At 38.7% G+C, this 11,542-nt stretch overlaps 1 protein-coding gene across 1 annotated transcript; it reads left to right on the top strand.

Annotated features, from left to right (window-relative positions):
* Nucleotides 1–2,568: 2,568 nt before the first annotated feature.
* Nucleotides 2,569–11,204, top strand: ccr6a (chemokine (C-C motif) receptor 6a). The gene is made up of 2 exons (XM_035420697.1): nt 2,569–3,414; nt 8,700–11,204. Exon 2 carries the CDS (start codon nt 8,736–8,738, stop codon nt 9,861–9,863), a length of 1,128 nt encoding a protein of 375 aa, XP_035276588.1. The 5' UTR covers nt 2,569–3,414; nt 8,700–8,735; the 3' UTR covers nt 9,864–11,204.
* Nucleotides 11,205–11,542: the final 338 nt, after the last annotated feature.

Raw genomic sequence — 11,542 nt, 5'->3', positions numbered from 1 at the left:
TAGTAGGTGCAAGAGGACGATTGTTGCTTATATCTTAAGAGGACACCTTTCAGTGTCAATAGTAAGATCGCTCCATTAGATGTCATAGAAAGCTGGTGCTGCCATTTGTTAACCACATTTACTGATATTGCCACAGACTTGCAAAAATACGAACGTTCCTGTCTGTCACTTTACTGTGTTTGATACTAATACCAGTCAGCGGTACTAGTCACTAAATCAGGTACCAGATACCAATTCTGTCTCTAATGTTGAATTAGTTTACTAATGTTGTCTCATCTCTGACAATCTCAGGTTTTTTGATGTTTTGAAAACGAGAATCGTTTTTCTGAGTAATGCGAAAACCACGGTGCTGTAGGAGTTTACCGTAGTTTGCTCACAGTAGTGGCATGTGTTTTTTTTTTTTTTTTTGTCTTCGCCGCCAACGATGTGGAAAAGCAATGGCAGGTCCTTTGGGCTGGTTATGTTAAATGTACCCGTAATGGTCTTGCCTTTGCTGCGTCTTTGCTGTGCTGGGATTTAGGAGGAGGGGGAGCACCCTCTAAGTGTCACTCTCTATCTCTCTCTCTCTCTCTCTTTCTTTCTTTGATGTGTACGGCTTACTCATTTCAGGACAAACTCGTCTCGTTCCCTGTCGTGAGCGAGAAAATGCTCAAAAAACATCAATTATGGCACGTAGCTCATTTTTCGACACCTGTTTGTGTGGGAATTGTTCTGGAAATTCTCTCTTGGTGGAATCACTGTCTGTGCATCTGCCGATTGGCAGCTCGCGCACAAAATAATGTCCTGTGTTAATTCAGATCAATCATACGTACGGGTCCAACAGGAACCGTGTGCTGCGTAAGAGTTGATTTAACGCTGAACATTTTACTGTGCGTGTGCGTCTTAAGTCTCGTGAAGCAGTGTTCTTCAGACTTGGGCCGGGGGACCCGTGTGTATGCTGGTTTTTGTTCCAACCACAATTGCAATCACATAGTTTTACATTTTTTTCATGTTAATTTGTTTTAATTGTTCGCTTATAAACCATATTATGTCAGAAATAGCTAGCCATCCCTTAAAGAATAAGTTCCATATTCACATTGTCCTATACTGAAAATGATTACATGTTCGCAATGTGCTACTGTATATTGCAAATGATTACAGGAAGAGAGGTAGTTTTAAAAAATGATCAAATTGAGGACCAAAGCAAATCAACATGCTCCTAATTGGTAAACTTGTGGATACTTGTGGCCACAAAAACTACCCATTTGGTTGATAATGAATTCAGAGACAAAGAAAATAAGTCAATCCTGCATTGTGAGGAACAATTATCAAAGCAATTCAGAGCCAGTTGATTTTCCTCAGTCTTTAATTTGATTAGTTACCATAAAATGTACGTGTCTATATAATCGCTTGCAATCTAGCACGGTGTGAATGTGAGACTTCTATGCTTGCACAGGTATTTCTCACATAATGTGAGTTAAGAAGGTACATAACAGGAAAAAATGTGATTAGGACAAATGAACTGCTTGTTAAAACTATGGGATTTCCATTGTGGTTGGAACAAAAACCAGCATACACAGGGATCCCCAGGACCAAGTTCGAAAATCACTGCCGTAAAAGAGAATTTGTTTTGAGGCCTTGACATTACAGTAAGTACCGATTCAGGCTGAACTAGAATAGTAGTTTAGTTACAGAAGACTTTCTATTCAGTTTATGAGATTATCATGTAACTGTAGAAGAACCTCCTCATCCATGTATCTCTGTGACAAACACATTGTCAATGGCCATAGCAACTTTAACTCCATACTTTTGCCTCTTTTGTACAGTCATGGTATGAAAGCAAATGATCTCTAAACCTAGTTTTTTATTTTTTATTGTTTTTGGTTTTTATTTTGGTTTTTTTAAGTCTACCTTATGTCTGTACTTTCTAGAAGAATTCATGAAGATTCCAGGAGTATGAAGCACAAGTCATGGCTTTATCTGGGTAGGAATATACTTGACCGGTTTTCTGTGGTTACTGAATGGGTTCTAGATATCTCCAACAATATTACATTTTCATGTTATGGCTTTGAAAATAAATTGCCCACTATGGTTTGAACTTGTTAGTCGATGAACTGTATTATGTTTAGAAGATGCCTTATACAGAATGAAAGCAACAGTTTTACTCGACTTCAGCTTTTAATGAGTGAAACCATTCTAGTCTTTCTGTTTGTGCGACATGTAAAAGCATAGAGTAGAATCCCTCAAAGCAGTCTGTGTGTAACCACCATTGACCCTCAGGAGGCTTCACACCTCGTCATTTCACACAGACACGTGTGGCATGTGTGAGGTGAGCTCCGGGTGAGCTCGCATAACCTCACGTAGCGAGACAAATGAAGATGCCCCTGCTCAAATAAAATTTTAGCAATGCGTAAAGCTGTGGTATGTATTTGTATACTGCAGTATGTATGACTTTTTTTTTTTTTTTTTGCCTCACACGCAGAATTGCACGTGAGAGTTGAACCCTCACATAGAGGACTTCCTTAGTGTGGTTTGTCTTCTTGTATGGTTGTCTTTCGTCACACTCCTTGTGTGTGTGTGTGAGTGTGTGCGTGCGTCCACATATATGTTTGACATTTTGTTTGACATTCTGAGTGCCTGGTTACAGATGTTTGTATGAGTATATAGGAGATTTGACCATTGTGTTTTGTATGCCCCTATCCCCAGATAGTTAGTCTGACGATACCGATTAATAATAACAATGATTAATGATTCCAGAAGTCTGTACCCGTTTCTAACATGCTCAGGTTCTTCTAAGCATGTTAGAAACTAGGCATGGCATGTTAGCATATAGGGGGCTAATAAACTACCACCCCACAGCGTCACACTCTGTGCTAAGCCAATTACACTCAACCTCTCTCCTCTACAATTAGCACACCTGTCAGAACACCTGTAAAAACCAGGCATTCTGTACCTCACACAACATACCTTCAAGCATTCCTTTTGTATGACAAGCTTAGCAAATAATATTAGAATCAAATCAAATAAAAACTTTGGAGTCTGTTTGGCTGTGTGTGTAGGCAGTGGCATCACTCCGGTAGAGAATAAAGAGAGATTTCATCAAGAGAAAAAAAAAATCAGCAGAGAAATATGCTGGAGGAGGGGCAACAGATAAAAAAAAAAAAAAAACTTATGTGCGCACACGCATACAAGCACACAAACGCCTGCAAGTGCACGGAACAGCCCTGCTTTGAAGACATTCCCTCCCCGTGGCCAGACCAGATTATCCTGTTATCCTGCAGCTTCCACGTTACAAACGGGCATTTTTATTCCAAGGTTAAGATCTCAGTGCAGACCTAGCGCTGAGGGGCTACAGAGAACGGTGTTTCCTCAGCAGCTGTCTTCAACCAGGCAGCCTGAGAGTCTGGAAGCAAAACCTTAAACTACTGGACACTGGTAAGTTTTATTTATACAGTAAATAACTGAATGGTTAGTGCAGTACACGGCTTTCTTCTGAACTCAGTTCATAATCTAGTCCCAATGCAGTGGGAAATAGACATTTGTAAAGGTGGAAGATGAATGTGTAAAGCAAAGGAAAATCTGTTGAGGGAAAGGCATTTTCTGAACCATGTTTTATTGGCATTCAACAATTACATCACATGCTCAAACTGCAAAATACTGTAAATAGTCTGATTGTTTTCATACTGTTCTGATGTTTAATGTGCAGCTGGCTCTGAGACTGCTGCTGTGTACTTCAAACCTGTGTTGTGTTTTAACTGACTGCTAAGCACACTGTGTCAGGGAAAGAAAGGTGCTTGATAAATACATTTTATTATTATTATTATTATTATTATTATTATTATTATTATAATTATTATTATTATTACTATTATTATTATTATTAATGTGTCTGTGAAAGCTGTAAATTGTTAAGAACCTTTCTGCTGTACTGAAAAAAATGTACTGGTGCAAACCTGGAGGATTGCATGCCTGTAATCAATGAGCAAACACCATATTTAAAATATGCATAGAAATTGACTTGCATGCACTTTACAAACATATTTATTTGCATAATCACACAGGGGAAAAAAGAATAAAGTGCTCGGTATATTAAAAAGAGCCGCAAACATGTCAGCGTTCAGTTGCGCAAGTTGCAAGTGCTTTTTTCAAAGGAACATGCCAGTTCACAAATTAGTCACAGCGACCAGTTGGTACTCAATTAATTCGGTTCATTAATGAAGCAATTGACACATGCATACCCCTAACAATTGCAGAAAGCTGCAAGAGATCATTCCTTCACACCAAAGAAAACCAAAGTAAAGTGTTTACCACAACATGAATGAAATGCTGGTTACCTTTACGTACAAATAAACCACATATGTTGAGCAAAGACGATGCATAACGAGGGTTATTCTAAAGAAAGCAAGAAAAGCCAATTCTTCATTCATTCCATGGAGAAAGAAAAATCCGAAAGGCTTCTCTTTGTAATTGGATTTTTGAACTTAACACTCTTTCCCCATTTTGAATTCACCAAGCACTTTATTCATTTTTTCCCGATGTGACTGCAAATAAATAGCTGTTTAAGCAAAATTTGACTCTGGACTTCTCTAAAAACAGTATGTTCCTCTGTTTTAAATACCACATTTACCAGTCTACAACGTGAAAATCCATAATTTGGATTGCAGAAGGCAAGACCAACAAACTTAACACTGCAGTACTGTAGTTTAAAATTCAATATTATTTTCCCTTTTTTATAATGACATTTTATGCTATTATTCTATTAGGTCATTGGTGTTTGTTTTGTACTTTTAGTTCTCCCTACCTCTCACTTCCCAAAAGAGTATGTTCGGCTGTACAATGGTCTGTTGTTCTACGTCCCACAAAAACAATAGATTTGTTTGTTGTTGTTTGTTTTTTTGGGTGGTGGGGGGGGGGGTGATATATTTATACAGTATATATCATGGTGGCACTTCATACATGATATACCAAATAAACATATTTTAACAAAACTAGCTTTTTAAAATGAAAAATACTTCAGTGGCATACCTGGGGAGCTCTAATTTGATCATTTTAAGTAAACTGTAGTATATTATAATGATTGTAGCTATAATAAATGTACTTCCTCGAGTTATTTACAATAGCATTACTTCTGCAAATGGGGAAAGGTCACCTTCTCTCAAGAGAGGTATGAGGAACAGTTTCGGACTCCAAAGCTTCTGCCACACATGCTGGAACAGAATGGAAATGCAACTCAGCTGCATTTCTCTGTTGTTTACTGATACAAGCTATGGTTTTAACTGATATACTGATACTTATATCAACAAAAGCATATAACAGTAAAAACCAAAGCTCGCTGCAACAGAATAGGCTCAACAGGAAGGCAAGACACGCATGTCTGTGCATCCTGTGAACTGTAAAAAAAAAGAAAAAAAAAGTGGAATATGTGAAAATATTGTTAAAAACAAACACATACAGGTGGTAAGACTCTTAAAGATATCCCCTGCTACTGAAACAATTTAAACATCTTGAACTTCATGGATTTTATGCTTTTGGTGCTTAAACGCACAAAATTATGTTCTGAAAATCCCCTAATACTGCATGCAATTAGAATAAGAATAAGGGCAGCACAGTGGTTCAAATCTGGCCTAGGCCTTTCTGTATGGATTTTGCATGTTCTCCCCGTGTCCACGTGGGTTTCCTCCCACAGTCCAAAGGCATGCAGGCAGGCTAATGCACGATGGGATATGCTCCAGCACCCCCCGCGAACCTGCCCAGGATAAGCGGGTATAGATAATGGATGGATGGATAATAATAATAATAATAATAATAATAATAATAATAATTTTACCTTTTCTTCTACTAAAACACAAAACTATTATTTTAAAGTACTGTAGTACCTTGGCTCCGTTGCTTTAACAAAAGTTTCCTTCCAAGAAACACCCTTCCAAGAAGGAAGCAAAAATGCATTTTTCTATAAAGTGAAAGCAGATTCTGTGTTTGTGCATATAGCATAAAATCAACCAGACCATACCACCCTTTGAGGTATGCGCATGTAACCAGGGTAGTTGTACAGTGCTGAAATAGCATAATTTGTATACATGGTAAATAGACATATGTTTATAATGCTGGCCCTGATCCTCCAAACATTATGGAATAGTCCATTTAACAAAGAATTTACCACAAAAAACTTGAAAGAATTCCTTCAGAGCAGCTTATCCCACTTTCATTTCACAGTTCAAACACTGTACCCAAAACTCTTATGTCTTATTGAGGTTCTTTATAGTAAAAAAAATCCAGAACTAATTGCCCAGATTATTCACAATATATTACACTGTATATAATCCAATTTTGTACCCACACCACTCCTGCCCAATGATGCCAGTGTGCCAATTTTCCACACTTCCTGTTTTAAGAGTCACTTGACAACATTACTAGTATTGAAACACATTATTGGACTGAAACTTTGACCAGTGGTGTTTCAATCAGAGCACATTTCAGGAAATCTTAAAGATATCATGGTACGGTGGCAAGAAGAACTCTGATTTCCAGTTTTGTGGCACAAAAGTAATCTCAATCTCCTCATGTCCTGTGCTGTTTTTCAGTTGAGCCCCAGTCTGTCACATATTACATATCATTTTAAGGTTCATTTTATGATATATTTCATATTGCTAATAGTGTACATGCTTTCATTATCTTGCAGAAAATATTGTATGTAAAGCAGGACAGCCAAACCCTCTTCCTGGAGATCTACCATCTTGTAGGTTTTCATTTCAACCCTAATTTGCCGCACCTGTTTCAACTGATAAGCAGTGCAATGACATCACTAGCTATTGAATAATGTGTGCTTTGTTTGGGTAGAAGTGAAAACCAACAGAACAGTAGATGTCCAGGAATAGGGTTGGGCAGCTCTGATGTAAAGCCATTTTCTTTATGCAATTTTCAATTTATTTTGTTTTCATATATAATATAATATAGTATAATATAATATAATATAATATAATATAATATCCTTAATAAAACTGGTAGCTTGGGCATCTGCAGTCTGCCTATACAAGCTACACATTAAGAGTGCTCCTCCATCACATTGACTGTGCAAGCTCAAATGAACAACAGCGTAACAATAGAAGTGCATGTGCTTGTCTGCACACCAAGACTGAGAGGTTGCGACAATGAAAAATCTGTGTGAAAAACAACCGTTTAAGGATTCTGCAGCTACACACCATAGAATTCCACGCTCTAGCTTTCGCAGTTAATAAATGGATACATATTCTAGTGGGACCGGCTGGGAGAGGGACCTCGTACCTATGTCTGCATGAAGGCCAAGATGCTGTAGCGGCACTCAGCGCACAGTGCAGGATGTACGTGTGGTCTCTCTAATATGATAACAATCTATGCACCTCGAAACTTCACATTTAAAAAAGCATCATTCACCTGCCTCAACCGCACAACTGTGCTTTTGCAGATGAAAATGGGTCACTCTATAACATACGAGGTGTGAAGATCACGGCATCTCATCAATGCATGGCAAAGTTCCCAGCAAATATCTTCTCTGAAGTTAAGATGAAACTGTGATCCAGGCCGTTTTATACAAAATGAGTTAACATTTTGGCAACTGAAAAATCGGTTTCATAAAAAGTGACAGTTGGACAGAAACTTCACTAATGTAAAGAACACCTGTTCCCCCCAGATCTGTAAGCCTAGAAAACAAATGTTGGGTCTATTTTGGCAATGGCAGTTCTGTAAACTATTTTTGTAGTGGTTTTTGTTGCATTCTACTGCACAGATCACCCACTTAATACATGGACATAAAAGTAGTCATAGTTATTCAGCATTATCATTTGGTGTCATGTCATTACAATGTATTGTGCAGTGCACGCAAATTCCGTGCATACTGAAGAAAGATTGTACTGCGTTTTTTATTTATATTATCACGATCCTATGAATAAAATAAGTACATGGTTTGGTGAGTAAATGTCTGTGGTTGCTCCCCTTATGGTAATTTTTGTTAAACCGCCGTGTTTTCAGTGGTGTCTGTGTGTGTCAACTTCACAAACGATAAACTGAGCGGCAGGTATCGTGTTTATGCCTAACAAAGAGAGATGAGCAAGAATGTTCTGCACCAGAAGATAAATCAAGAGTACAGGTTTCACTGCTGAAGGATTGCTCATTAAAAGCTAAAGAAAGTAGGCCAGTTTAATCAAACGAGGCTTCGCAGATGAAAGAATGATGGCGAGAAAAGGTGCCTGCTCACTTTCACAACAATGTATCCAGCAGGCTGCCTCCTTCACCACAATAAACCTTCCACAAGCTGTGATAAAAACCATCATTAAATGTCAAATCAGTTTCATTTTCTGAAATTGTTGATGATTTGAAACCATACTCCATTTGAAAGAGGCTATTGGGAGAGAAGGTAACGGTGCCGTTTCAAACTTTGCCATTTTCATTGTGTCATGGAGCAAATGTTAAAGTGCCAGCGACCAACCTTTTGAACGGCGGCAGTGTTGTGAAAATATTTTGACCGTTCCTCCATTTCGAAAATAAGCAAATAAAGTTGGTTACAACTGCTTTACATTTGTGAAAACTCAGACTTCCTGGTTGTTGTAGTTGTGAGGGATTGAACTCCCTTGCAGAATGTTAACCAGTTCTACACCATTCACTCACTCATGAGGAGGATTAGCGCCTCATTAAATGCCACCCCAAAACGTGTACTTACGTAATGTACGTTTCTTTTTTCCCCACAGCTGTTCCATGCGAAAAGGGAGTATTTGCTTTATGAAATGGAAAACAACAGTGAATACCAGGAAAATTTTCCATATGACTACTTTGAAGAGCCGTGTGAAACAACGAATAACCGAAAATTGGAAGAGGTTGTGAGACCGTTTGTGCATTCTGCCATTTGCGTCTTAGGTCTGCTGGGAAACGTCCTGGTGATCATCACATACGCCTTTTACAAGAGGGCCAAGTCTATGACGGACGTTTACCTGCTCAACGTGGCCTTTTCTGACGTGATTTTCGTAGTGGCCCTCCCGTTGATAATCTACAATGACCAGTACAACTGGTCCATGGGCACGTGGGCTTGCAAACTTCTGCGCGGCATTTACAGCGTCAACCTTTACAGCGGGATGTTGCTGCTGGCGTGCATCAGCGCCGACCGCTACATCGCCATAGTGATGGCCCGGAGGTCTTTCAGGATCCGCTCGCGAGCCCTGGTCTACAGCCGGGTCATCTGCTTCGCCGTCTGGGTGCTAGCCCTCGGCTTGTCGATCCCCACCTTGGTTTACTACGAGGCCTACGGTGACAGTCCCCCGTACTTTGACTACAACCTCACGGAGATCGCTGCTGACGAGGACACCTCGGTCGGCCGGAGAGTGTGCTACTTCAGGTTTCAGGGGAACGAAACGGCACAGCTGATGAAGGTCCTGGTCCCCAGCTTGCAAGTGTCCGTGGGCTTCTTGCTCCCCCTGTTGGTGATGGGGTTCTGTTACTCCAGCATCGTTGTCACGCTCCTACGCACCCGCAACTTCGAGAGGCACAAGGCCGTGCGCGTCGTCATGGCCGTGGTGGTGGTCTTCATTGTCTGTCACCTGCCTTACAACGTGGCCCTCCTGTACTACACGGTGGTCCTGTTCGAGCTACGGGAGTGCAGCCACGAGGACGCCATAGCGATGACTTTGACCATCACGGAGACCCTGGCATACCTGCACAGCTGCCTCAACCCCGTGCTGTACGCCTTCATCGGGGTCAAGTTCAGGAACCACTTCCGCAAGATCCTGGAAGACCTGTGGTGCATTGGAAAGAGGTACATCTCTTCCAGGCGATTGTCTCGAGTCACGTCTGAATTCTATGTTTCCAGGAAGTCCACGGAAGGTTCCGTTAATGAAAACGCATCCTCTTTTACCATGTGAAGTACGTCCCTAACTGAACATAACTGTAGAACCGTTGTGTCGTTAATAGGTATTCTCACAAATTTGGCCATTCATTTACTTGAAGACATGTTAAGTTTATTCCACTCTTTGGGCAGGATTTAACCAACATTTGTCCTTAATTCTGACTCACAATTAAATGTGAGTTTATGCTGTTTTATTCACAAGGAGAAATTGCGCTGCCAAACTGTTTGTGAGGGAAAAAGTTAATTGACATGAAGGAAAAATTTACTGCACTTAGGTCAATCCATATGGTGTGTGACCTAATTTTTATTGTGGAATTTAAATAAATAGGTTAGAGATTGTTTGATTTTTGTAAGTTATACGATTTTTTAAAATTCTGCAAGTTGGCCCCCATTATCCTTTCAAGAATTTCACCAAGGAGATCACATATCAATGCCTTTGCAATGAATTATGTGCACTTGAGACTTGGAAACGTGGGCATGTCTGCATATTATCTCTTGCAAGGTGCAAAAGTTTAAAAGAACATTGACAAAGGACAAGCCTTCATACATGTATATGTAGTTTGAAAAACTAAACATAATGAAAAATACCTAAGAGCATAAATGACAATGTACATATAGGCCTATGTTCCATATTAATTTGGAGTCCTCTTCACCAGCTGTATCAGTAGTAATTTGCCTGAATAGTGGGTGTGCTGTGTTGGAAAGCAGGCTTTACTATATGTATCATGTTCTTGGCATTTGTATTGTTGTGTGCAGAATATAAAAATAGGTGTTTACATTATTAGGCTGCGCATATGAATATTAACAGTGTATCTTCAAAAAGTATGCATTCTGTGAAAACTATTCATGTCAGTTTGGATGCAAATAGAGTCAATTAAGGGTTGTTTATGAGAAAGCATGAAATGACAATATCATATTTCACAATGTTCTGCGTAGTTTGAAAAAGGATTTTTAATTCATTCATATACACTTGTTAGCTTTAATAAATGTGTATATAATAATAATGTAATGGGCTTTATCATTGACAAAAATATATTTTTGCCACTTTACAGTTAAACATCATTTATCATTTTTTAAATTGGCATAAACATTACCAGTCATTCATATTCAGATGCATTCATGGCTTAGATGTTTGAGTTAAACATGCCAGACAAACTGTGTAAAAATGTGTTGATATTATACAGTATTTGGATTTATTTGCATAACTTAATTGTATATAGGACATTTTGCCTCTTAAAAATATAACTTAATTAAATATATTGATGTATTTTATCATTTGCTGTATTCAGGCTAATCACAGATTATAAATTTGATATGCTTGTATATTTTTTCTGGTGAATAAATGTTACTTTTAAAATTTTGTTTAAACATCTTGTCTTCATTTTATACCCAATTACAGTCTATAAAAGTGTAAAAAAAATAGTTTGATCGATTTGATATTATATAATAAAGTACAAATTAAAATGGCAAATACGGTAAAGACTGATCTACTAATGGAAATATACAGTAGTTCACTGTACAGATGTGTGTGCATTCAAATATGCATGCATCCTGTCCACAACTGGGTTCTTAGACAGGACACTGTTATTGTGCCCTTAACTAATTAACCTGAAATGCTTCAATAAATGTCCAGCCGTATAAATGGATTGTATGCTAAAATAATAATGTAAAAGCATCTGCTAAAGGCCGTAAAAT

This window comes from Anguilla anguilla, chromosome 6 (genome assembly GCF_013347855.1).
Source record: "Anguilla anguilla isolate fAngAng1 chromosome 6, fAngAng1.pri, whole genome shotgun sequence".
Lineage (NCBI taxonomy): Eukaryota > Metazoa > Chordata > Actinopteri > Anguilliformes > Anguillidae > Anguilla > Anguilla anguilla.
Note: the sequence above shows the minus strand (reverse complement) of the source record. Positions and strands in the feature narration are given on the sequence as shown.

What these genes read in the sequence shown, in the direction of transcription:
- ccr6a (XM_035420697.1), top strand. Translation starts at nt 8,736, where the DNA reads ATGGAAAACAACAGTGAATACCAGGAAAATTTTCCATATGACTACTTT.